General features: G+C 35.2%; 2 protein-coding genes and 1 long non-coding RNA gene across 3 annotated transcripts; 2 read left to right on the forward strand and 1 right to left on the reverse strand.

Moving 5' to 3' along the window:
- The first annotated feature begins 985 nt into the window (after positions 1-985).
- On the forward strand, positions 986-16,790 carry d4 (double PHD fingers d4). The gene is made up of 3 exons (XM_020959434.2): positions 986-1,695; positions 1,913-2,179; positions 15,652-16,790. The coding sequence occupies exons 1-3, from the start codon at positions 1,245-1,247 to the stop codon at positions 16,461-16,463; spliced, it is 1,530 nt and encodes a 509-aa protein (XP_020815093.1). The 5' UTR covers positions 986-1,244; the 3' UTR covers positions 16,464-16,790.
- Positions 16,791-17,461: 671 nt separating this feature from the next.
- On the reverse strand, positions 17,462-18,977 carry LOC147645165 (uncharacterized). Its single transcript, XR_015273515.1, has 2 exons — positions 18,661-18,977; positions 17,462-18,560 (listed from the first exon to the last, which is right to left on the reverse strand). It is a non-coding gene; the product is annotated as an uncharacterized LOC147645165 (long non-coding RNA).
- Positions 18,978-20,266: 1,289 nt separating this feature from the next.
- On the forward strand, positions 20,267-21,241 carry RNASEK (Ribonuclease kappa). Its single transcript, XM_020959661.2, has 3 exons — positions 20,267-20,423; positions 20,535-20,654; positions 20,721-21,241. Exons 1-3 carry the CDS (start codon positions 20,355-20,357, stop codon positions 20,817-20,819), a joined length of 288 nt encoding a protein of 95 aa, XP_020815320.1. The 5' UTR covers positions 20,267-20,354; the 3' UTR covers positions 20,820-21,241.
- Positions 21,242-22,963: the final 1,722 nt, after the last annotated feature.

The following is a 22,963-nucleotide window of genomic DNA, read 5'->3' on the forward strand; positions in this document are numbered from 1 at the left end:
ATTCATTATATGTATAGCCTTACACATATATAATTTTGAATAATATAATTATTACATATTTATATCCACTGTAAGATATTTTCATATATATATTTTTTAATTTCGATATTATTTTTATTAAAATCGACATTGGAGAATGAGGAGAAGGCTGTACTGGCTTCTTAAGGAAAACAATCACCTGAGTCGGATTCTTGACATGAGACTTACATCTCGACGGGCTCGGCGAAGACTCAAGGGGATTCAAACCACAGACCTTCAAAGTCAAGGACGATTTATTCAAATCTATAGTAATGCGACCAAAACTAATCTGAGTCGCATACGGGTCTTCCAAAATAAGATCCTGCGGAGAGTTACTGGTGATGAGTGATTGATTCATAACTATGACTTAGGGACCTGAAAGTTCCTCTGGCTGCAGATATTATAAATGAACAACTCATAAACTATATAAATAAGATCACGACACAAGCAAATATCCTTGTCAGGAGACTTTCACCTCGACGGGCTCGGCGATGACTTAAGAGGATTCACTCCACAGACATTCCAAAGAGGAAGATTTATTTAACGACATTTCTTACACCTATTGAACGCATTTTTAAACATAACACTTTTGTAAATTAACATTGAACTCCTTCCCACGCTATTGTTCAAGTTTCAACAATACAGTAAAACATACAATAATAAGTGATAAAATGAATATCGAACGAGTCATAGTAATGATTTTCAGATAAAGAGGTCTAATGTATATATATATATCGGAATGGTCGAAGTTAACAACTTCGGAGTCAAGAAGTTAGAATCTTTTATTCTTCTTATTAGTTAAAATTACTTTGCTGATCAAACCAAAAGTTGAACTACAACAGTTTTTTACCTGCTTCCATCAAACTTATTCTGATTTGGTGCGACGTATGACAAAAAGTGGACAAACTACTTTACATATGTATGGAATACCCTTATTATTTTTTTCATGGTATTTTTACTGTGTATTTTTATATTTTAAATGCCTTTTTTTAGTTATAGTTCTGAGGGCTTTGCGGTATATTTTATCTTTGGGTTCATTATCATACTATTTTTTGCGTCCTTATATTTTGTAATGAAAATACAGATTAATCTTCCATGTTAAAAACAAACGAGTTTTTTAACTAGGAGGAAGACTCAAATGTTGAAAACATTACCACTAGTCACGTAGTATTCATTTATTTGATCTTGATTGGCTTTGTTACTTTTAACACAACGACGGCAACAACATGGCTTCCGCGTCTGATATTGAAAAAACATTGGTTGCAAACATTGGAAACTTTGAAAAGATTCAAAATTTTCTCAACGACAAAGAAAAGTACAAGGAAGTGTTAGAAAATAGCGAAAACTTCAATACTCGTTTATGCATTGAAAGACGTCTTCGTATGCCCTTTCTGGACCCCCAGACTGGTGTTGCACAGACCCATTGTGCTCTCTTCATGAAAAAAAAGCAACGTATGCCAGGATTTCGTCATGGACAGATATACACCTACCCATCATCACGTTGGCGCAAGCCTAAGCGTCAGTATTTACTTAACCCGAATCAAAGCTACCGTGCTTATCAGTACCGCGAACACCATCTTCAACACTCCCACCATCAACCACATCCGCATCATCACCACCATACACCAGCGGTTGGGGCTGCAGTGGCACGTGATATCCATCAGATTGAGAGTCCAGGTAACAAACTGTGTGCGTTTTAAAAATCAATACTCCCTTTTCGGCAATACAAAAACCGGAAATTCTTTTTTAACGTTAAATACAATATTATGATGAATTAATGGTTTGATGGATTGCTTCTAAAGGTGCATTTCGAAACACTCGTCAAAAAATATAAAAAAAAAGGAAATTGAGTAAAGTTATACATAATAATAAACATTGATTTATATTTTTACAGCTATTGTTGCTGCTGATGGTAATTCCATGGGAGCATCAGGAGATAACGACAGCAAAGACTCTCATGCAAACGCCGAGAAGGAGTGGTTTCATGAAGACTTGGAGTCATCGCATTATCATCATGGTGATGACTTTGAGGACGATTTTGATTCAGATAACGACTTTGACGAGTCATACACTAGTCGGGGCAAACGGAAACGAGGATCTCGCCCTCGACGGTCCAATGCCATTGCAGAGGGCACACCAAAACGTGGTCGCAAAGGTGGTGGTAAGTAAAACCAAAGACAATAGAATTACCTAGTTGAGCAACGGGCATACATTCGTTTTGCAATATGGGGCTATTTTTTGATTGCAACGACAATCACGCTTGAGTATGAGTAAACACAAAACAAGCATGTGCGTATGTAAAATACACTCCTGTTTATAATTATACGACACCTATAAAGTTTTTGTTTCAGCGGTCGTAGGAGAATGGAAACACACAGTAGATCAAAATAAAGTATGCCGAATAATAGCACAAAGAGTTGTGCACAAAATGCGCTATTCTTATCCTTGTTTGCATCACTCGTTTTCAAGTAACGGTAAAAAAGGAAACGCGCCTTGATTTAGGCTACGCTGCAATTGTTTCAAAATGATACGACACATTTCATTTATTGCGACTAAGAGGAAGGTTTTGTGCTGATTAGTGTTTTTATAATTTTTTTAAAATATTTTATACATTTTTTAACAAAATTCCGCATGGTAGCTTATTAAGCGAAGGAGAGAAGGGAAAAATTAAGGCGTATAACGAGTCTGGCTTTAATGTTAGCCAAATATCCCGGCTGATGGGTCGAACACCCTGTGTTATTACCAAATGTTTGAAAAATGTGGATGGGTATGGTGTCAGGCGTAGCTCTGGAAGAAAGCCGAAGCTATCTGATCGCGACAAACGTCGAGTACTTAACAATCCAAGCAATTCTTTTTCATCCTGTGCCTCACTTGCTGCGTGTTGCAGTCGTCCTGTGTCCCGTAGGACTATCTGACTAACATTACTAAGCTCCGAAAATATTGTAAGAGTAGTTTTGAAAAAAAACTCCGATATTAAAACCGCAGCACAAAAGAGCACGACTTCAGTTTTCCGAAAACAATTTAGAAACAAACTGGGTCTCGGTATGGAATTTTAACTTAATGTTGGTTATAAAGGTTGTTATCAATATTTCACATTTAGATCATTTTTTCTGATGAGAAATAATTTTATCTTGATGGCTCAGATGGGTTTCGTCCCTATTGGCTTGATTTGGGTAAGAATCCCCTTATGTTCCTAACATGCAACATGCGGATCAGTTATGGCTTGGGGAGCCTTTCATTCGTCTGGTACGCTTGAATTGTGCTTTACAAGCTCAAAAATTAAAAGTGCAGACTATAAAAAAGATCGTCTTCTGCCATTTTCGGATCAAAATAAGGACAAAAATTTTGTTTTTATGCAGGATAATGAGTCCAAACATAAAAGCAAAGAGACGCAACGGTTCCTCAATGACAATAAAATAAATAGGTTTGGATTGGCCGGCTTGCTCTCCTAACCTTAACCCGATTGAAAACATCTTGGGTATCTTAGCCAGGCGAGTTTACGCCAACAACAACAAATTTCAGACTGTTAAAAGTCTCAAAAATGAAATTTTAAGACAATGGTCTCTCTTGGACCAAAATATCTTAAAAAACCTTATAAATTCAATGCCTAAAAGAATTTTTGAAGTGGGAAAAGCACAAGGCGCCGTTATTAACTTTTAATATTAATTTATTAACAATTAAACAAATAAAATATTAGCTGTAAACAAAAATAATGAAATGTGTCGTATCATTTTGAAACAATTGCAGCGTAGCCTAAATCAAGGCGCGTTTCCTTTTTTTTTTACCGTTACTTGAAAACGAGTGATGCAAACAAGGATAAGAATAGCGCATTTTGTGCACAACTCTTTGTACTATTATTCGGCATACTTTATTTTGATCTACTGTGTGTTTCCATTCTCCTACAACCGCTGAAACAAAAACTTTATAGGTATCGTATAATTATGAACAGGAGTGTAGTTGTCTTTGCACATTTTTCACAAGTTCAGCATCAATAGCCGATTCGATCTAGCCATGTTCGTCTGTCCGTTAGAGGTGCAGAAACATCGAGTGAAACATCGATGTTATCGATGTTTGCAAATCATCGGAACCATCGATGGCTGGGTCACCACCATCGATGTTTTTTCACACAACTCCGAAAAAGAAAACCTTGGAGAAAATGAAGACCCTTTAAAATATTGGAAGGAAAGACTTTAAAATTGTTATGCGGAAAATGCTAAATTTTTTTTATAGATGAGTACTGATTACTGCTCTTTAAAATTGGTAGCAGCCAAATACTTGTCTAAACAAGCCTCGTCATGCGAAGCGGAAAGAGTGTTCAGCAAAGCTGGACAAACCATTAGTGACCGCAGGACAAGGCTCTGTGAACAAGCTTTTATTTAACAATAAGAATTCACATTTCAATAATACTATTGATAGTCCTGATATCACAGATCTCGAATAAAATCTAGTTATATTGTTAAATTCCATTTTTTTAGAAACATCGATGTTTCACTCGATGTTTTTTTTTTAAACATCGAAAACATTTATTGACGCACACATCGATGTTTCTCCATCCCTACTGTCCGTTTCTACGCAAACTAGTCTCTCAGTTTTGAAGTATCTTAATGGAACTGCAGTTTGTCTTCTATATACTCGTATATATATATATGTATGTCGGAACGCGCCGCCTATATAATATAGCTGCCATTCAAACTATCGGAAAATTTGTACAAAAAAATAATAACTTTTTCAGTTTTCAACAGAATTTGATCAAATTTGAAATATAGCCATTTTACATTATTCTACAATTTTGTGTAAAATTTTCGATCGAGAAATTAATCAATTTAAAAATTAAAATTTTTTCAGTTTTCAACAGACTTTCTTCAAATATATAGCCCTTCTCAATTATTTTAGAATATCGATTTGAATTTTATGAAAACCTGATGACTTAATTATATAACTGCCATACAAACGCTCGTTAAAAATAGAGGAAAATGAAACTGTGAATGTCAAACTGTAAATATAAAATGTAAGGGGTATATAAACTTCGACGTACCGAAGTTAGCTTTCTTTAACCTATACATGTAATATTTACAGTTTGACATTCAAAGTATTGCATTTTCTTCTATTTTTAACGATCGTTTGTATGGCAGCTATATAATAAAGTAGTCCGATTTTTATAACATTTAACACAAATTGTAGAAAAACGTAAAATGGCTATATTTCAAATTTGATAAAAAGATATTCTTAAAATTGTAGCAGTCCAGTTAGCTTTAGTATACTCTGGTCACTTTTATTGAGAGGTTAGGCTCTTATGATTGATCAGGAGAGAGGGACTCACTTGCAAACCGGGGGTTGTTTTAGTGGTAACGGAGAGCAGCGGATCATTTGGTGATAGAAACTGAACAAGACAAAAAGTCTAAAGACAAGAGCGAAGAAAAGACAAAACCAAGTATAAAAAGTTCTAAATTAAATAATACAGAAAATATTAATAAGAGAAGAAAAGAATAAGAAGTGTTTAAAACTAAAAGGCGGCCACAAACATCAGAAGTGGGAATCAGAAACAAATTTGTTTCCCTTCAAATGGGAAACTAAAGCAAAGTAATGGATTTGAACATAGCCGATATAACGGTGGTGCAGTTGAAAAGGTGGTTGGAGCTGTTGAACTTGCCTACGAAGGGCACAAGAGTGGAGCTATTCGCTAGCGTAGCTAAGGTGCCTATAGAAATTCGAGATATTGTTCCGGAAGATTGTGTTGAAATGGAACAGCTAGGTTTGCCTTCGGGTGTAGCGGAGGGAGGTGACACGGACGAGGAAAGCGATGATGAGCTGGAGATCGGAAAGGAAACTCTTGGAGAATTGCGCTAGAACATTGTCAAGACGAGAAAAATTCAGGCAATTTTGAATCGCCAAATCGGTGCGCACGTCGACAGCAACCAGAGCAAAGACGACGGCGAGAATGGAAAAAACGAAAATGCTCGACTTCGGTATGGTTCTGAGAATGCAGGACGGCAAGGCAACAACAGTTTCGAGAATATCGAACAGCAATTCAACAGAAGCTTCCAGAACACACAACATGGAGACGACGGCAGAGACAACGGTTTTGAAAATGTATGGCAGCGAGAGTTTCGCATCACCTGGTTTTAACATGGCACTATGGTCCAGAAGTCAATTTTTTTTGGCATGAATTCAAAAAATAGAGTTACAGACCTAAAACTTTGCACATTATGATTTTTCAGAAAGACAATAATAAAAAAAAAAAACTTTTGAGTCTGTGAGACCACGCCCTCTATTGCCTCCCATACAAACCGATTCGTAGTATTATAATTAGAAATTGAGTATGAAGCTGAATTCAGACAATATACTTACATTTATATATATACATATGTATATGTTATCTATGGGTTTTGTCTTAAACATTATATTCTTCTTCTAGTATTATTGAGCTGCCTTCGTTTAAGTCGTCATCCGAATCACAATCAGATTGCAATTCCTTTTCAAATGGGATGTTGTTCTCGCTTGACGGCAGCTCCAGAAGGCTTAATACTTTGGGAATTGCATTTTTTGTGTTTTTTCGTTCTCTTTCCCTTAAACAGACACTAGATAGTAACGGACCCGAGGAATCGATCGCCCTGTGGAAAGTGTCAGTCATAGTATTGTTTCGGCTATTTTTCCTTGCGTGTGAGAGTCGGTCTTTTTTTTAGATTTTATTGCGGGCTTCTGAAGCATTTTCGCCTAAGCATCCTAGTGGAACTAACTTTGAATTATTTATTTAAAAACCGTGGACTAATATTTTGTGAATCGTTGGTGACATGGGGTACCACGGGTATTTATGCATATATAGGAAAAAAGTTATCTCACAAAAAGTTCGAAATTTGTCAGAGTTTATATAAAAGTTACATGAAACTGCTATTAATATAACGTGAAAATTATTTAAAAGGGTTTTGTCAAAGCCGGTTATGGATGATAGTTGTTCAATATTTGCAAAAGCTCTTCTTGCTGTATTACCGTCATTGCTGTTCCCGCTACCATTTTGCTTTGGCACGCTTACTCGTAGACCCATATCATTCCACATTTTTTCCTGAAAACGTTCGACCATATAGTTGCATTTTGGTAGACCTTATTTTAATAATTGATTCAAAATAACTTGTTTTTCTTTATTGATTTCTAATTTTTTATCATCTTCGACGTGGTAATGGCTCATTTTCTCATAAATGCAATCTAACACAGATGATATTTTGCGATTATTGCTGACCCAAATATCGAAGAGATCGCTGTCGCGAAATTCGAACGTCGCTAAATATTGCGGAATTGCGTGAAAAGGGGGACGAACGGGGAAAAGTTGTTAATTACCGATAAAGAGCGACATATTTTAGTATAAACTGACGTAATTAGTTTTTGTCAGCAGCCGTCAGGTCGTTCGTTTTTTCCACGAAACACAAGGGACGCATGTTAATTTTCTATAGAAAATAAACATAAATTGAACATTAAACAAAACACAAACACTAAGACTACACATTAACAGACTATATTCAGTAAAAAATACATACCTTGATTTACAATTTCCATTACGATCAACAGTTTGTTCGGACAAAGAATTTTTATTTTCACGTAAAATAGTAAACAGAGCAATTTGCCGCCAATTTCTTATTACCAAACAGCTGTTCGATTGTGTGGTTTCGAAAGCTCATAAAAAACTTCAGAGAAGCTTGTAAAGCATGTGTTCTTAGTTTTGTTTATGTTTGATATTTTAACTTTAATAATTTTAAATCAAAAATACAAAATATAAACATGAAAATTTCGAATTTATGCCAAAAAAATCAACTTCTGGACCATAGTGCATGGTCAGGGAAATGCTGATGGACTTCGGTCGCAAGGTGTGTGTGCGGTCATGGATTGACAAATGGAACAACATTTCGACCCTTCATAGGTTGACAGACATGCAACAAATTTTTTTGATCAGCCAACTCAAAGAGGTTCCCTACAATGGCTGCATGCTGATGCCGGGCGGTTGGCGAAGCCCATGAACGAGCTTATCGAAGAATTAAAGCTAACTTTTGGGGGCACCGCTCCTTCGCCGTGAACAGCTACTTTCATGTATTTGTTACCGAAACATCAGCGTTTACTACACCTTTAGGAAAATTTGAGTTTTCCGATGCCTATGGGTCTTAAAACCGCTCCACAGGTATTCCAAAGATTTGTTAATGACATATTTTTGGACATGATAAGACAAAATAAAGTGATTATCTATATGGATATTTTAATTGCTAGCAAAAATTTTGAAGAGCATTTAGAAGTATTAGTGTAAGTATTTAGAAGGTTAGTTGAAAATAAATTAGAGCTGAGAATGGACAAGTGCAAATTTATACAAGACAAGGTTAAATATAGAGACTTTCTAATTTCAAAAGATGGAATCAAGGCGAACAGTAAGGGCTTGGAAGCTATACAAAATTTTCCGAATCCAGCGAAGGTGCAAGCAGTTCAAAGATTTTTGGGTCTGTGCTCATAGTTTCCACGATTCAGTAAGGATTTATTAGTATTAGCGAAGCCTTTGTATTATTTGTTAAGAAAGAATAGGCTGTTCAAGTTTGAGGAAGAAGAATTAGGTTGTTTTTTGCTTTAAAAATCTAAATTAATGAAAGCTCCAGTTCTGGCGATATACGATTTTAGAGATGAGATAGAGCTTCATTGTTCTGCAAGCGCTTTAGGTTTTGGGGCTGTACTCCTTTAGACAAAAAAGGCAACAAGTTTCATCCAATTTTTAATTTTTCAAAAACCGACAACAAAAGAAGCAGAATATCACTGTTTTGAATTTGAAACTTTAGATATAATTTATGCGTTGAGAAGATTCAGAATATATTTACTTGGCAAAAGGTTCAAAATTTTAACAGACTTGCAGTCCCTCTAACGTTAACGCTCAATAAAATCGAGTTGAATCCAAAAATAGCAAGATGGAGTTGCAGGAGGTTGACTATAAATTGAAACATAAAGCAGGCAGGCAAATGCAGCTTGTAGATGCGTTAAGCAGATGCAACAACATAATGATAGTGGAGACAAACAAATTTGAGACAAATTTAGATGTACAAGTTCAGGAAATTAGGAAAATATTAAGGAGTGAGCATAAGCTATATGAAATGAGAAATGGCGTGATTTATAGGAAAAGTAACAACAGCTTATTATTTTATGCACCGAATAGAATGGAGCAACATGTGTGTACAAATCATGTCGAAATGGGTCATATAGGAGAGATTAAATGTTAGACATTATTGGGAAGATCTACTGGTTCCCAAAATTGTTTGAAGTGCATAGCGTATTCTCCGAAGGTGGGTAATCGGGATGGTCTTCTACATAGTATACTAAAAGGCAATAAGCTTTTTGAGGTCATTCATATAGATCATTATGGACCGGTAGATAGTAGCAGATTGAAAAAACACATATTTGTTGTAGTAGATGCGTTCACAAAGTTTGTTAGGTTGTACACAACAAAAACGACAAATACAAAAGAGGTGATTAGTGTACTAATAGATTATTTTCGACCTAAATGTGTAATATCAGATCGAGGCAGTTGTTTTACATCTTCCGAATTTGCAGAGTTTATGGTGAACAGTAGTATTAAACACATAAAAATAGCAACGGGCTCGCCACAGGCGAACGTCCAAGTTGAACGGATCAAAAGGAGTCTAGGACCCATGATAGCAAAATTGACAGAACCGGAAAGGGGATTACATTGGGATAAAGTTATCGAAAAAGTAGAGTATTCAATTAATAATACAATGCATATTAGCACAAAGCAGTGTCCTAGTGAAATATTATTTGGGATAACACAATGAGGAAACTATCAACTGTGGGTGTGTCGAGAAAACTCACTCCGAAAAGTAAAGGTCCTTATGTAATAGACAAAATCATTAAAAATTACAGATATTTATTGAAAGACATTGACGGGTTTCAATTGTTTCGATATCCATATCAAAGCGTTTGGAGTGCAAATAATATTAGATATTGGATACGAATATGATTATGTATAAAATGAATAACTTAATTGTAAATTAAAGAAATCAAATTGAAATATTGTAAACTAATTCTAGTAAGGAAACAAATTGTAAATAACTAAAAAATTGTAAATAGGTCATAATGAAATTGAGAAGTTACGCTCTCATGAAAGATCAGGAGAGAGGGACTCGCTTGAAAAATGGGGGTTGTTTTAGTGGTAACGGAGAGCAGCGGATCACTTGGTAATAGAAACTGAAAAAGGCAACAAGTGTAAAGACAAGAGCGAAGAAAAGAAAAAACCAACTATAAAACGCTGTAAATTAAATAATAAAGGAAAGATTAATAAGAGAAGAAAGGAACAATAAACAATAAAAAGTGAAGTGTTTAAAACTAAAAGGCTGCCACAAACATGAACAAAAAATTGAGAATCTCTTGAAAACTGAAAAAGGTTTATTTTTAATAGTATTAATTTCTCGATCGTTCGTATGTCAGCTAAAATTGTACACAAAATTGTAGAAAAATATGGCTTTATCCTCAATTTGATAAAAATAGGTTAAAAACTGAAAAAGTTAAATATTTAATTGTATTAATGTCGCGATCGTTCTTATTGCAGCTATATGATATAGTAGACCGATATTTATAAAATTGAACACAAAATTGTAGAATAATATAAAATAGTAAAATGGTAAAATGATAAAAATCTTGTGAAAACTAAAAAAAGGTATAATTTAATACAGTCTTCCGATTCGGCTCGTTCCGACACATATACATACATATACATATACGAATGAGAGGATACAGAATACTAACAGCAATATCTCGTTTAGATAGCTTCAAAACTGAGAGACTAGTTTGCGTAGAAACGGACAGACGTACATACATGGCTATATCGACTCGGCTGTTGATGTTGATCAAGAATATATATACTTTATATGGTCGGAGGTGCCTCCTTCACTGCGTTGCAAATATCTAACTGAAATTAAATAGTTTTTTATGCAGTATAACTTGGAAAGCTGTCTGTTAATTTTATTTGGCTGCATAATTATTTTCTTTTGTATGCCGTTTTCCGTACATTGGCAGCATTTGTATGAAATTGAATGACTACGAAATTTTAGTTATTTTTTTTTATAAATGACTCGAAAGAAAATAGAACAATTACTATTTCAAACAAGAAACAATAGGAACTTAATACAATATGAATTATAAATGTACATATGTATTTATTCTAAAATATTTGTTCGAAGTAATGAATACTGACTAAATTTACAGTTTTCTGCTTATGTTTTTTGTTTATAGGTTTTTTAAAGTTTTTAAAGGTAACAATATGTATTTTTTTGCAACGTTGCGATGTTTTTTGATACCCATTAATTAAAAATATAAGCGTTAAACCTAAAAACAAAAAAGAAATAGCAGAAAAACTACTTATATGTATTTAAATCACCCACATTTTGTAATTGTTTTTTTTTTTTATGGTAGAATTAGTCTTTAATTTTTATTTTTGATGCAACCGTATTTACTATGAAAATTGGGAAGGTAACAAAAAACTTTTCCTTTGTATTTTTTATATATCCTAGATAATGTGAAAGCAGCAGACATCCCAAATAAAATGCCGTTTTCCTGTTTGATTTCGTATCACATAATCGCCTGAAACCCAATCCATTTCAAGGTTATACTAATTTTACTAATTTCATCGATGATTCATCAACAAAATGCCTTTTGGGAAATATAGTCCGAAAAAAAAACTTAAATTAAAATAAGTAGTAATTATAGTGAAATAACTTAAATAATTTGTCCCCCAATGCAAGCACTAGCCGCTAAGTATTGCTGTGACGTCATAAGCAAGTGAGCCGCCGCCGCGGCGCACTGGCTGTGGTCGTCCAAAATCTTTGAAAAAGACTCTGCATGCTGAAATTTGAACACGCATACAAACGTGCGAGCGCTTCCACACATATACACATATACACAGAAACGAGAGCACAGCGAAAGGAAAGCACCCCTGCTCATCGTTTCACGGTCGATCTGCCACTGAAAAGTGAATTCTTGTTGTGCTCGGTTTCGAACAAATGCTTCGAACTCGAAAAAGCCGAACGCACTCTGGGGTTCTAGACATATCGTTCGGGTGCTCTGGGGTCAGTGCTGCCAACTTTTGACCAACAAAAAAAGCTGTTTTTGACGGGAGAAGTGAAAAAAAAAAGCTTAAAAAAATTATAAAAAAATCAAAAAAAAAAAAAGCTGAAACAAATGTATAAATAATAGAAAAAATGTCAAAAAATATAACAATTTAATAAGTTCACTTTTGTTTAAAAGATTTCCATAATTTGATCAATTTCTTCATGGTCTTTCTTTATTTTCGTAAGACCTAATAGTTCCTATCATCATCTGCAGATATTTGATTGGCACTTCATAGTCGACGCAGCATTTCCCGACCCTTCGCAATCCGTTTCTGTATATTAAAATAAATATAATGAATATAAATAGAAATGAATATCTTTTGCTTGCACTAGTATGCTTCTTTATTGCAGCGTGAGCTCGCAGATCACTGAGTTTAGCTGTAATAACATAGTAGTCTTGCAATAGTTGCAATAAACCCTTTGCAGGTCTGTGTCATCCCTGCGAATCCATGCCTTAAATTCATCACTTTTAAGCCAGACATCGCGGCATTTTTGTTTATACTCCTTCGGCATTTTAGAACTTGCTAACAATTTACGCGCACTTTTTATATACAGATGGAAAAACTAAGCGACTTATGAAATTAGCGTATATCTATTAAAACAATCGATACGTCGCTACATTATCTGGTTTGTTCGTAAAGCTATCTTATTAGCTGCCACTTTTTCATATTTTGTACTTAAGTTTTAACAACACAAAAAAAAATCGGGAAAAAGCCAATTCAATTTCCAAAAAAGCCAGAATTCCCGCTTTTCACAATTCCCGCAATTCACAAATTTTTCCCGCAGTTAGCCTTAAAAAAAAGCCAGTTTTGACGGGAAAAAATCCAAATTGGCAGCACTGTCTGGGGTTCCAGGCTCAGCCGTTTTTGTGATAGTACTTTTTGGTACTGTTTGACTCCTCGATGTGTTTCTTGCTTAGTGGTACAACTCTGAATTCTTCTTATTGTCGGTAAAAATTCGACCATTCACTACGAAAATGTAAACAAAGATGGACGAGTGAAATATGATAGGCACCAATCGAATTGTAGTAGTATTTTACAAAATCGTATATTGCCACTATATTTTGAAAGTATTTTATAAGCTTATACCACTAAGGTTGAAGAGTTTTGAGGAAAATGCATTTGCTTTTTGTTAAAGAAAAATAACTTCAGATTTTCCAATTCCTCGTTATCTAATTAATTTTAATATATGGAAAGATAGTATAAACGACTGTTTTCCACACATAAGGGCGGCCTTATTTTTCACTGTTTTAACTCCGATGGTCTCAACTACTTTTTTACTGCATGTTTATTAATTAAGTAATTAAATTAAATAGCATTATTTATAAACGACATTTTTACTTTTTTTTAACGTTATTAATGAATTGTATTTTATTAGTATTTTCACCTGGCTTTTTCATTTCACCAACAATACGACAGCCTTTGCGATATACTTATCGACCCCTCGCCAAATGGAGAGTTCTTGTTTCCGATTGTTTTTTTTTTGCAAATCTAATCGACAAATCATAAAGCAATAGCAAATCTTCTTAATTAGCATTATCAATTGGGGTTATATAAAATATCAATTAGTGTCAAGACAAGTTCGCTGGGCCCGGTTGTATTTTATAAAATAACTACATACCGGAATGATAGACGACTGAGTAAACTATATTTTTCTCAAGCAAACAAGATCTAAAGTAGAAAAAGCCATTTACTTTTAATTTCCGACACACAAAAGGTGCCTGTTGTGCGAATCGCATAAATTTTGCGATTAAGATACTAATTACGTATTAAAATAATTAAAATTAAATTAAATAATAGATGTGGCAATACAAAAAAAAAAATTTGTCTCGGCTGCCAAGGTTGCCAGACTGTTGGCGAAATGAGTGTCGGCTTAAAATAATTATTTAATGCAAAGGATAGCATTGGTATTATAAATTGACGGTATATACTGTTTTATAAATAAATCTATTTAATTCAAAAAATTAAATAGGACACAAAACTTAATTAATACAACTGGAATTAATACTACATGGAAGTTTATAGTCTCTTTTTAGAAATAAATTAACTAAATTAGAAGATGCTGCCTGTTTATTACTTCTACAACAACTAAAACACCGTGTTAAGTATTTAAAGTAACCAAGCCAACTCGTTAAGCAGTAAAAAATATTGAACTTTCTGATAAGAAAACGATTCCAAAAAAAGAAGAAAGGAAGCTAACTGTGGCACTCCGAAGTTTATATACCCTTCCAGATAGAACTTTGAAAACTAGAAAATAATACAATATAAATTATATATATTAATGTCAAAAAACAATTAAGTCTGCTTTCATTTCATTCACCTATTATATTCCCATATTCACATTTACATACACAGTTTTGCATTTCTTCTCCAGATCTAAGGATCGTTTGTATAACACCTATATGATATAGTACACAAAATTGTAGAATAATATAAAATGGCTACATCTAAAATTTGATGGAAATATGTTGAAAGCTGAAAATGTTCTCATTTTTAATTCTATTATCTTCTCGATCGTTCCTATGGGAGCTATATGATACAGTAGTCCGATTTTCACAAAATTGAAGAATTATATAAAAAGCCTATAACATTAATTTGATGAAAATCTGTTAAAAACCTGAAAATGTTATATTTTTTTTTGTGTGAATATTTTCCGATCGTTCCTATGTCAGCTGTATGATATGGTCGTCCGATCCGGCCCGTTCCGACATATATACGAGTGAGAGTTTATTGAAGACTAACTACAATGTTTCATTCAGATAGCTTCAAAACTGAGTTACTAGTTTGCGCAGAAAGAGACAGACGGATATGGCTAGATCGACTCGGCTGTTGATGCTGATCAAGAATATATACACTTTATATGGTCGGATGCCTCCTTCACTGCGTTGCAAACTTCTGACTGAAATTATAATTCCCTGCAAGGGTATATGAAATGAAAACAGGAAAAGGTAAACACGAAATCGAACGACATCGTCAGAAACAGAAACAAACAAGGAAGCTGAAGTTTGTATACCCTTGATTTCAATTCGATCATTAATAAATAATATAATATAAATTATATATGTATATTTTTGTTCAAAACCACGAAATAATTGCTAATTTCTCTGCGGTCACCTATAGTTAATATAGTTACAGTCTTACAGTTTCATAGTTAGACATTTTACTCTACATTTTCGATAACTGCAATGCTACCATATGATATAGTCTCCCGATTTTCATAAAATTAAAACAAAATTGTAAAATAATATAAAATGGCTTTATCTCAAATTTGAAAATCTGTAGAAAACTTGAAAAGTTATAATTTTTTTTAAACATTTTTGTCCCAAATTAACTTGCAAGGTTAGTTTCGCTTCCCGAAGCTAACTGTCTCTCATAATAACGAAAATTTATGGAAAAAAGCAAATTTTACTATATTGACTTTCTATATCTAAAATCAGATTTTAAGTGTTTCTCTATAAGTCTTATTGTATAATATAATTTTTAAATATTTTTAGGTAATCGTCGTAGGAACATTGTTGAAGGAGAAACTGATCGTAGGCGTCGTGGTGCTGGTGGAAATAATGCAAATACATCTGCAGCCGCAGCCGCAGCTGCCGCAGCGGTGGCACATGCAGCTAGCACGGCGGCAGCTGCTGCGACAGGTAATATCTATGCATCCCACTCCAACTCCGCGTCACCCATTCCCACAAACGATGAATCTTCGCAGTCAGCACTGCTCATGCCAACGAACAATATATCTTTGTCATATGAAAAAAATTTAAGTGATGCTGGAGCTTCCAATGACTCAATTCCTTTAGCGACTATGACTGGTGTGGCAGGAGGCATGAGCATGGGATTGGTTTCAGCAACATCCAACGCCTCTAGTGCTCCGGCAGTGTATGCTGCAGCGAATCATTCGTCTTCAACTGTTGGAGCTAGTCCCAAAAAAGTGAAGCAACGCGTTGAACGCGACATCGCTCAACCATCTCCATACTGCGATTTTTGCCTCGGCGATCAACGGGAAAATAAGAAAACCAATATGCCCGAAGAACTTGTGTCGTGTTCAGATTGCGGTCGTTCAGGCCATCCATCGTGTCTTCAGTTCACAGCGAATATGATTATATCAGTAAAACGTTATCGCTGGCAATGCATTGAATGCAAGTACTGCTCTATTTGTGGGACCTCCGATAATGACGACCAGCTACTATTCTGCGACGATTGCGACCGTGGCTACCACATGTACTGCCTTTCACCACCGCTCATCACTCCACCAGAGGGTTCTTGGAGCTGCAAACTGTGCATGGAGGAGTTCCACAAGGATGCATAATTTAATGTTAAGATAATTGTACCACTGGATGAATACATAACGTACGCCGCATCCATACATACAAGTCCTTTACTGAATTAATTTATATTGGCTAGCAATTTTACCTAAATCCTATTAACATTGCATTTCATTTCTAATACTATTTGTAAGTGGAGCCATGAAGTATTTCTTTTTAGTATTCTATGCGGTTTTTTGAAGTAATATATTTATGTATGTCTAAAATAAGGTTCATATTGTCAATGTAATCGTAATATTATTTATATTCAGGAATGTAATCTAAAAGAAAAATAGTATTTAAAAAAAAAATAAATCATATAGTCAAAGGAATCTTTAATTGGAACGTTGTCGTACGTTCCTAATGCGTTGTTGTCATTTAGGACAGCGGGGGGTACAAGATCTAACGGAAAGAGCCGTCCGCAAAAAAAAGCAACCAGCACCGTCATCATGGCCGAGAATACGAGCAAACGATCTTCGTGTGCGGCACAAAAAGTATTACTTTGTTGGTGGTAACTCGAGATCGGGGGTATGTGACAAAATTTAAGCCTTGACCGTCTGGGAAAATTGCTGACGTCTCCCAAAAGGAATAACAGAAAGAGCAGAAAAAGTAACTACGTGCCCATCGATTATCTAGAGAATGCCAGAATTTACAACTTCCTTAAATGCAACGGTGAAAAGGTGCTTACATATGTATGTACATACATATGTATGTATTTAGCGTCCTCTATAGCGATTGAGAAAAATCTGAAACACCGGTAAGCTCTAACGTTCTTAGACATGCTTTAAGGATTCAGCCTTAAATATGGCTCTTACATTGGACGGCTCAAATTTGTTTGAAAGAATTTAAGAATCATCGTTTTGTTTTTAGTAAGTTAAGCTACACATATACTCAGTATATAGTATTTTGGTAAGATAACATTTTGTATTCATTTGAAGTCCCTGTCGAAAATTCATCCGGCTAACGATTTGTTAAATGTTGTATAAATCTTATCAATTGTGCGTTTGTTTTAGTTTCCTTAATATTATTACAAATAAAAATTACAACTTTTTCTTTTAGTTTACTTACAAATTTCTAAAAATGAAAAAATTCGTAACTTTTTATTCCACAAAAGTCATGATACACCGCGATTAAGGTTAGCTTATTAGTTAATTTAGCAGTTTAAATTAAATTTAATATTTTGTGGGGTATCCCTTCATTTTAATCACTTCCTTAAGTCGTCTTGGCATGGATGAAACTAAATTTTCTAAATATGATTTGTCCATTTTGTTCCACTCCTCTTGTAACGCTGCTTTTAAGTCAGATTTATTACGAATTTCGCGACCTCGAAGTTTTTTTTCTAACTGATTCCATACGTGCTCTATAGGGTTGAGGTCGGGACTCTGTGGAGGAGGATTAATCTGTCGCCGAGCATTGTACAGCAACCAGAGGCGAGTGTTTAAGGCCGTGTGTTTCGGGTCATTATCGTGGTAGAAATAAAAATACTCCTTGATTCCAAGCTTTTCTGCGGTTTTCTTTAAATTTCTTTCAATAATCTTAATATACATTTTATGGTCCATTATTCCCTCAAGAAATTCCATGTAGCTGCATCTCTAAAACACTGATGGGGCTTGCTAAATATTAATGCTGCTCCATACATACAGTGGCTTACAGCTTAAAGTACCCTGCAGTACCAGTCATCAGTAGTTCATCAACGTTTCATCAACAGTCAAGGCGGTGTTGTTGATGATTCAGCGATGAATGGATGAATGAATTGTTGATGAATTTAACTTGGGCATGTCCTAGGCTGTCAACTATTCATAAACAATTCATCGATTATTCATCAACAATTCATCGATGAATCATCAATAATTCATCAACAATTCATCGATGAATCATCAACAAATCGTCAACAACAGACTACTGTCGTAACTGTATAGTGGGCAGAGAGTCGACTCGGTAGAAGTCGCAGTCGGCAGAGCGTCGCATCGGTAGAAGTCGCAGTCGGCGCGTTGATGCCAGTGGCCTATTGATGACATGCGGTACTGCAGGGTATGCACATCATACTTTAAACTTCAACACAGTTAAAACTATAGGCGTACTGCGACATATGAGGTGTCAAACTAAAAATTACAATGTTTAGATTGACATTTGTTAATAATATTCATTTAATTTTTAATGTAAATTATTCTAAAAGCATTATATAAGTACATACATACATACATTGAAATACTTCAATTTTTCACATCACAGCTGCTTAATACAGTTACTTTGAATTAGAGTTACTAATGAAATTGTTAGATTTCAAACGGTACTTTTTTGTACGTATGCATTGGGCATCATTTTTATACCTTTGCAGGGTATTATAATTTCAGTCAGAAGTTTGCAACGCAGTGAAGGAGGCACCTCCGACCATTTAATGTTTATACAACTAGTCTCTCAGTTTTGAAGCTATCTGAATGAAATTGTGTTTTTGAAAAGTGGCATTAAAGAAACATACATACATATAGCTTTAAAGCTTAATCCATGACCATTGGTCTCATTGTTTTAGCTTTTAACATACATATGTACATAGTTTAAAAATTTGCTTTTACAAATAGCATTGTAGCGGATCAATCACCAGCGCTAACGTTTATACGACAAAGTTTTAATTCATGAAGTCCCCTATTGGGATAGATTAAAAGAAGGACGAAATTAGAAGCAGCAAGTGGAGAATGCAGAGGCTACCGACCAACCCATCAACTCGGAATTCAATCTGATGGACATCAGGGATCGGATCAGTAGGCTGCACAGGACCTAACTATTGAACCTGCCCTGACTTTAGAATCTAATAAATAAGTTATTGTTAAGCTATTTAACAAATTTAAAATTTTCTTCACGAGGGAAAGTTTTAGATAAACTCACCCATATAGAAAAAAGTCCGTTATAGCGACCTCGAAGGAGCTGTTTCCAGCAGCCGATATACAAAAGTCTCATAAGTATTTACCCAAATGCTTTATTTGCACATACCAACTTATTTTAGTTTTTGTTCTTGTTTTTGTTGACATGTTATGAATTTTTTTTATCGCGTAGCTTGATCTATGCAGAAGCAAGCCGAAAAGGAATGCGAAAAATAACGGTGCAGCTGACAATGCTAAGAGCCAAAGAATATCTTTTTTTATTTTATATATAGCTAAATAAGCTCAATTTCAGCCAATTGAAAGCGCTTACCGATGCCAATATAGTTCTTGTATTTATTAATAATTAGTGGTAGAGGCTCAAATTAAAATAGAAAACTCCATCCATATTTCACCCGTTCCTTGCCATCTATGTTTACTTTTGAATGTGAATTCAGAATTTCGCTGAAATAATATATCGCCTAATTATCGTCAAAATAAGTTAAAATGCAGAAGCACAACGGATGAGAAATTTGGCAACGTCAAATTATTTTTGGACCATGCGTTCAATCGATGAAGACAGGCAGATGGATCCATGAGGGAAGGCCCCATGAAGCATCTCGGACATGCGTTAGTTCTTAATAGAAAAAAAACCGTTTTGCTGTTTTTTTGACCATTGAACTTTTGAATTAAGCTGCTCAAGAATTCAGTCGCTGACATTTTTGGGTTGTTTCCTATCCGGAACAATACATTAGCGCAGTATCGCAATACTATTTTTATATTTGTATATATTATTTCCATTGATTTACCAAAATTGAAATGTGTGCCATTTTCCATTATTCCATTTCATAACTCATCGACGCAACTTTGATGATGATAAATTATATTTTTTTTATAATGCTGCATGGTCACATTGAAATTTGGTCACATGATATTCACCTGACGACTTTGGCTTGAGAAAAGTTTTCAACCACAAAAGAGTCTGCTAGCGAGACTAAAAAGTAATTGGAGGTTTTTGCCGTGTTTTAAATTGTCGTCAAGATGAAAATTTGTGGTCCCAAATTGTCCCTGTGCGGTCTGATAATATCAGTTTGGGGCATTGTTCAATTGGTAAGTATTTATATACTTATACTTTCCTGATTGATTTTGCGTACACCTTGGAGTCACAAGGTTTCTGTTTTTATAGTCTGATAATAAGAAGAATATGTTTTGATTTTGTAGGTGCTTATGGGCCTATTTTTTTACATAAATAGTGTGGCCCTTATCGAGGACTTGCCACTAGAGGAGGAATACCATTCGTTGGAAGCCTTCTATACAGCCGCAAATCGAGCGTATAAACAGGTTAGTTATAATTAGGGATTGCTGATACTGTTCATAATTTAATTTGGATACGTTATATATTTTCAGAACGCCTACAACTGCTGGATCGCTGCATGCATATACGTTTTGACATTACTGCTATCCGCACAACAATTCTATATGAACAGCAGAGTGACTGCCAACTAATAGGAAAAATAACACCTCAGTGTCACTGTTATGGCTTATGTGGTAGAGCATTTTCGTTATCATATACAGCGCTGACCAATAATAGTATTGATATGTTTGGTTCAATATATTTGTTAAACCTACTTTTATTTTTTGTGTCTTGACACACGTTTCGTCATTAAATAACTAATTAAAATGTGTAATACTTCGCCAAACTTAGTTATTCGTTTTTGCACTTAATTCGTTTCGTTGTACTGTCCCATAAAATGCATTCCCAATTAAATAAGTGAATTTCCACAGTACCAATACGCAGATTTATTTTTGTGATTGTCATTACTATTGAGTAAAAATAATTAATAATTTCAATCAATCCTAATAAAATTTATTTACAGTTTTGTTTCATAATTAAGGCTTAAAAATTACACTTAATTTGTTAACTAAAATGAAGACGTTTTTAATATAACTTTAAAGGGAGTACTTTTCATTAGTTGTTCCATAAGATATTACGAAGGCAATTTTATGAAATCAAAAAATACTAGTTACCTTTACCGGGTATAATTGGAATAGAATTCGTACAAAATACTTGAACTTGACAGATGTGTTTAACCTATTCTATGCCGTTCGCTCGCAAACGAACCAAGTGCAAGCATAAAATGTGTTGTGATACACCTGTAGGGCATTATAATGTTCACCACTCCGCTCCTAATTTTTTTCTAATCGGCCCTAAGACAGCTATATGATAAAGTCGTCCGAACTGGCACCTTCCGACTTATATACCAATGAGAGTATATTAAATTAAAGTTACAAATATTCGAATATCTCAAAACCTGTTCCACAATTAAGTAAATTCTTTAAAATTTTATTAATTGGAAGATTTCTTAATGGAACTATGTACATATATTGAAAAGAAATTATTTTTCGACCACGGTGGACCTTACAGAAATGCATGTATGCGCAACGGACGACTATATCATATCGGAACAGGAAATGAGTATACGAAAAACAAGAACTCATTTTTTTCAACTTACAAATCAATTATATTTTGTCTTATGCAGGGCTTTATCAAATAGCTGTCATACCAAATCTGAAAATGCATAGAAAATGTTAAAGTTAGGTTAGGTAAGTGTAAACTGGATGGAACTCGTGGGGCTACGCATAGTTACCCGGATGATTTATATAGTAGGTTGCAGTGGTGAGGCCCATTGCTGGGGCCTCCAATTAGAGCTAAGCTTCTTTTTGTTCCACTCCCTCTGTTTGTTGTTGTTATACACTATCAGTACCATCCAGAGTCAGCCAGGAAACCTAGGATTGCCGAAACTTTCAGCTTTCCTATGTTTCTCAGTGACTCCATCTGGTAGGCACCGAAGTGGCGAAATCTGATGTGGTTTAGCGCTGGGCAGAAGCAGAGCAGATGTTCCGGTGTCTCTTGCTCTGTAGGTTGCTTACAGCTTCTACAGATTGCGTTGTATGGCAGTCCCAACTTCATTGCGTGCGAACCGATCGCCCAATGTCCCGTGGTGAGTGCCATGAACCTGCTGATATCCCGCTTGCTGTTGGATAGCAGTTCCCTGGTTCGTTTTTCGTCGTACCTCGGCCAGCATTCCCTTGACCTTCTGTGATCACTCTGGCCTTGCCATTCTTTATTAGCTATCTGCCTAAAGTGGTCATGGATCCTTGTCTGGATCGCGTTTAGGGAGATCGGTAATTCGAAGTCAGAACTTAGCCCTGCCGAGCCTGCACGGGCTAGTTCGTCTGCCTTCTCATTTCCTGGGATCTCGTTGTGTCCCGGTACCCAAGTTACTTGTACCTTATTTTTGTCGGCAAGTCTATTAAGGGCCTTCTTGCATTCTGCCACAAGTCGTGAGTTCGTTTTCACGGCAGATAGGGATTTTATAGCCGCTTGGCTATCCGAGTAGATTCGAACTCCTTTGGCCCTGAGGTCCTGCCTTAAGGAAAGTTCGACTGCTTCCCTTATGGCTAGTAACTCAGCCTGAAAGACCGTCGCTGAGTTAGAGAGATTGAAAGCCTGTTCAATTCTCCAATTTTCAGCGAAGATCCCAGCCCCTACGCCGCAGCTCATTTTTGAGCCATCGGTGTAGAGGGACACCTCGTTCTCCACTACTACTCTGCCCCTACTCCAGTCTTCCCTTGATGGGTATGATGTC

This window comes from Drosophila serrata, unplaced genomic scaffold, assembly GCF_035046125.1.
Source record: "Drosophila serrata isolate PLE 108 unplaced genomic scaffold, ASM3504612v1 contig_4, whole genome shotgun sequence".
In the NCBI taxonomy this organism is placed as follows: Eukaryota; Metazoa; Arthropoda; class Insecta; order Diptera; family Drosophilidae; genus Drosophila; species Drosophila serrata.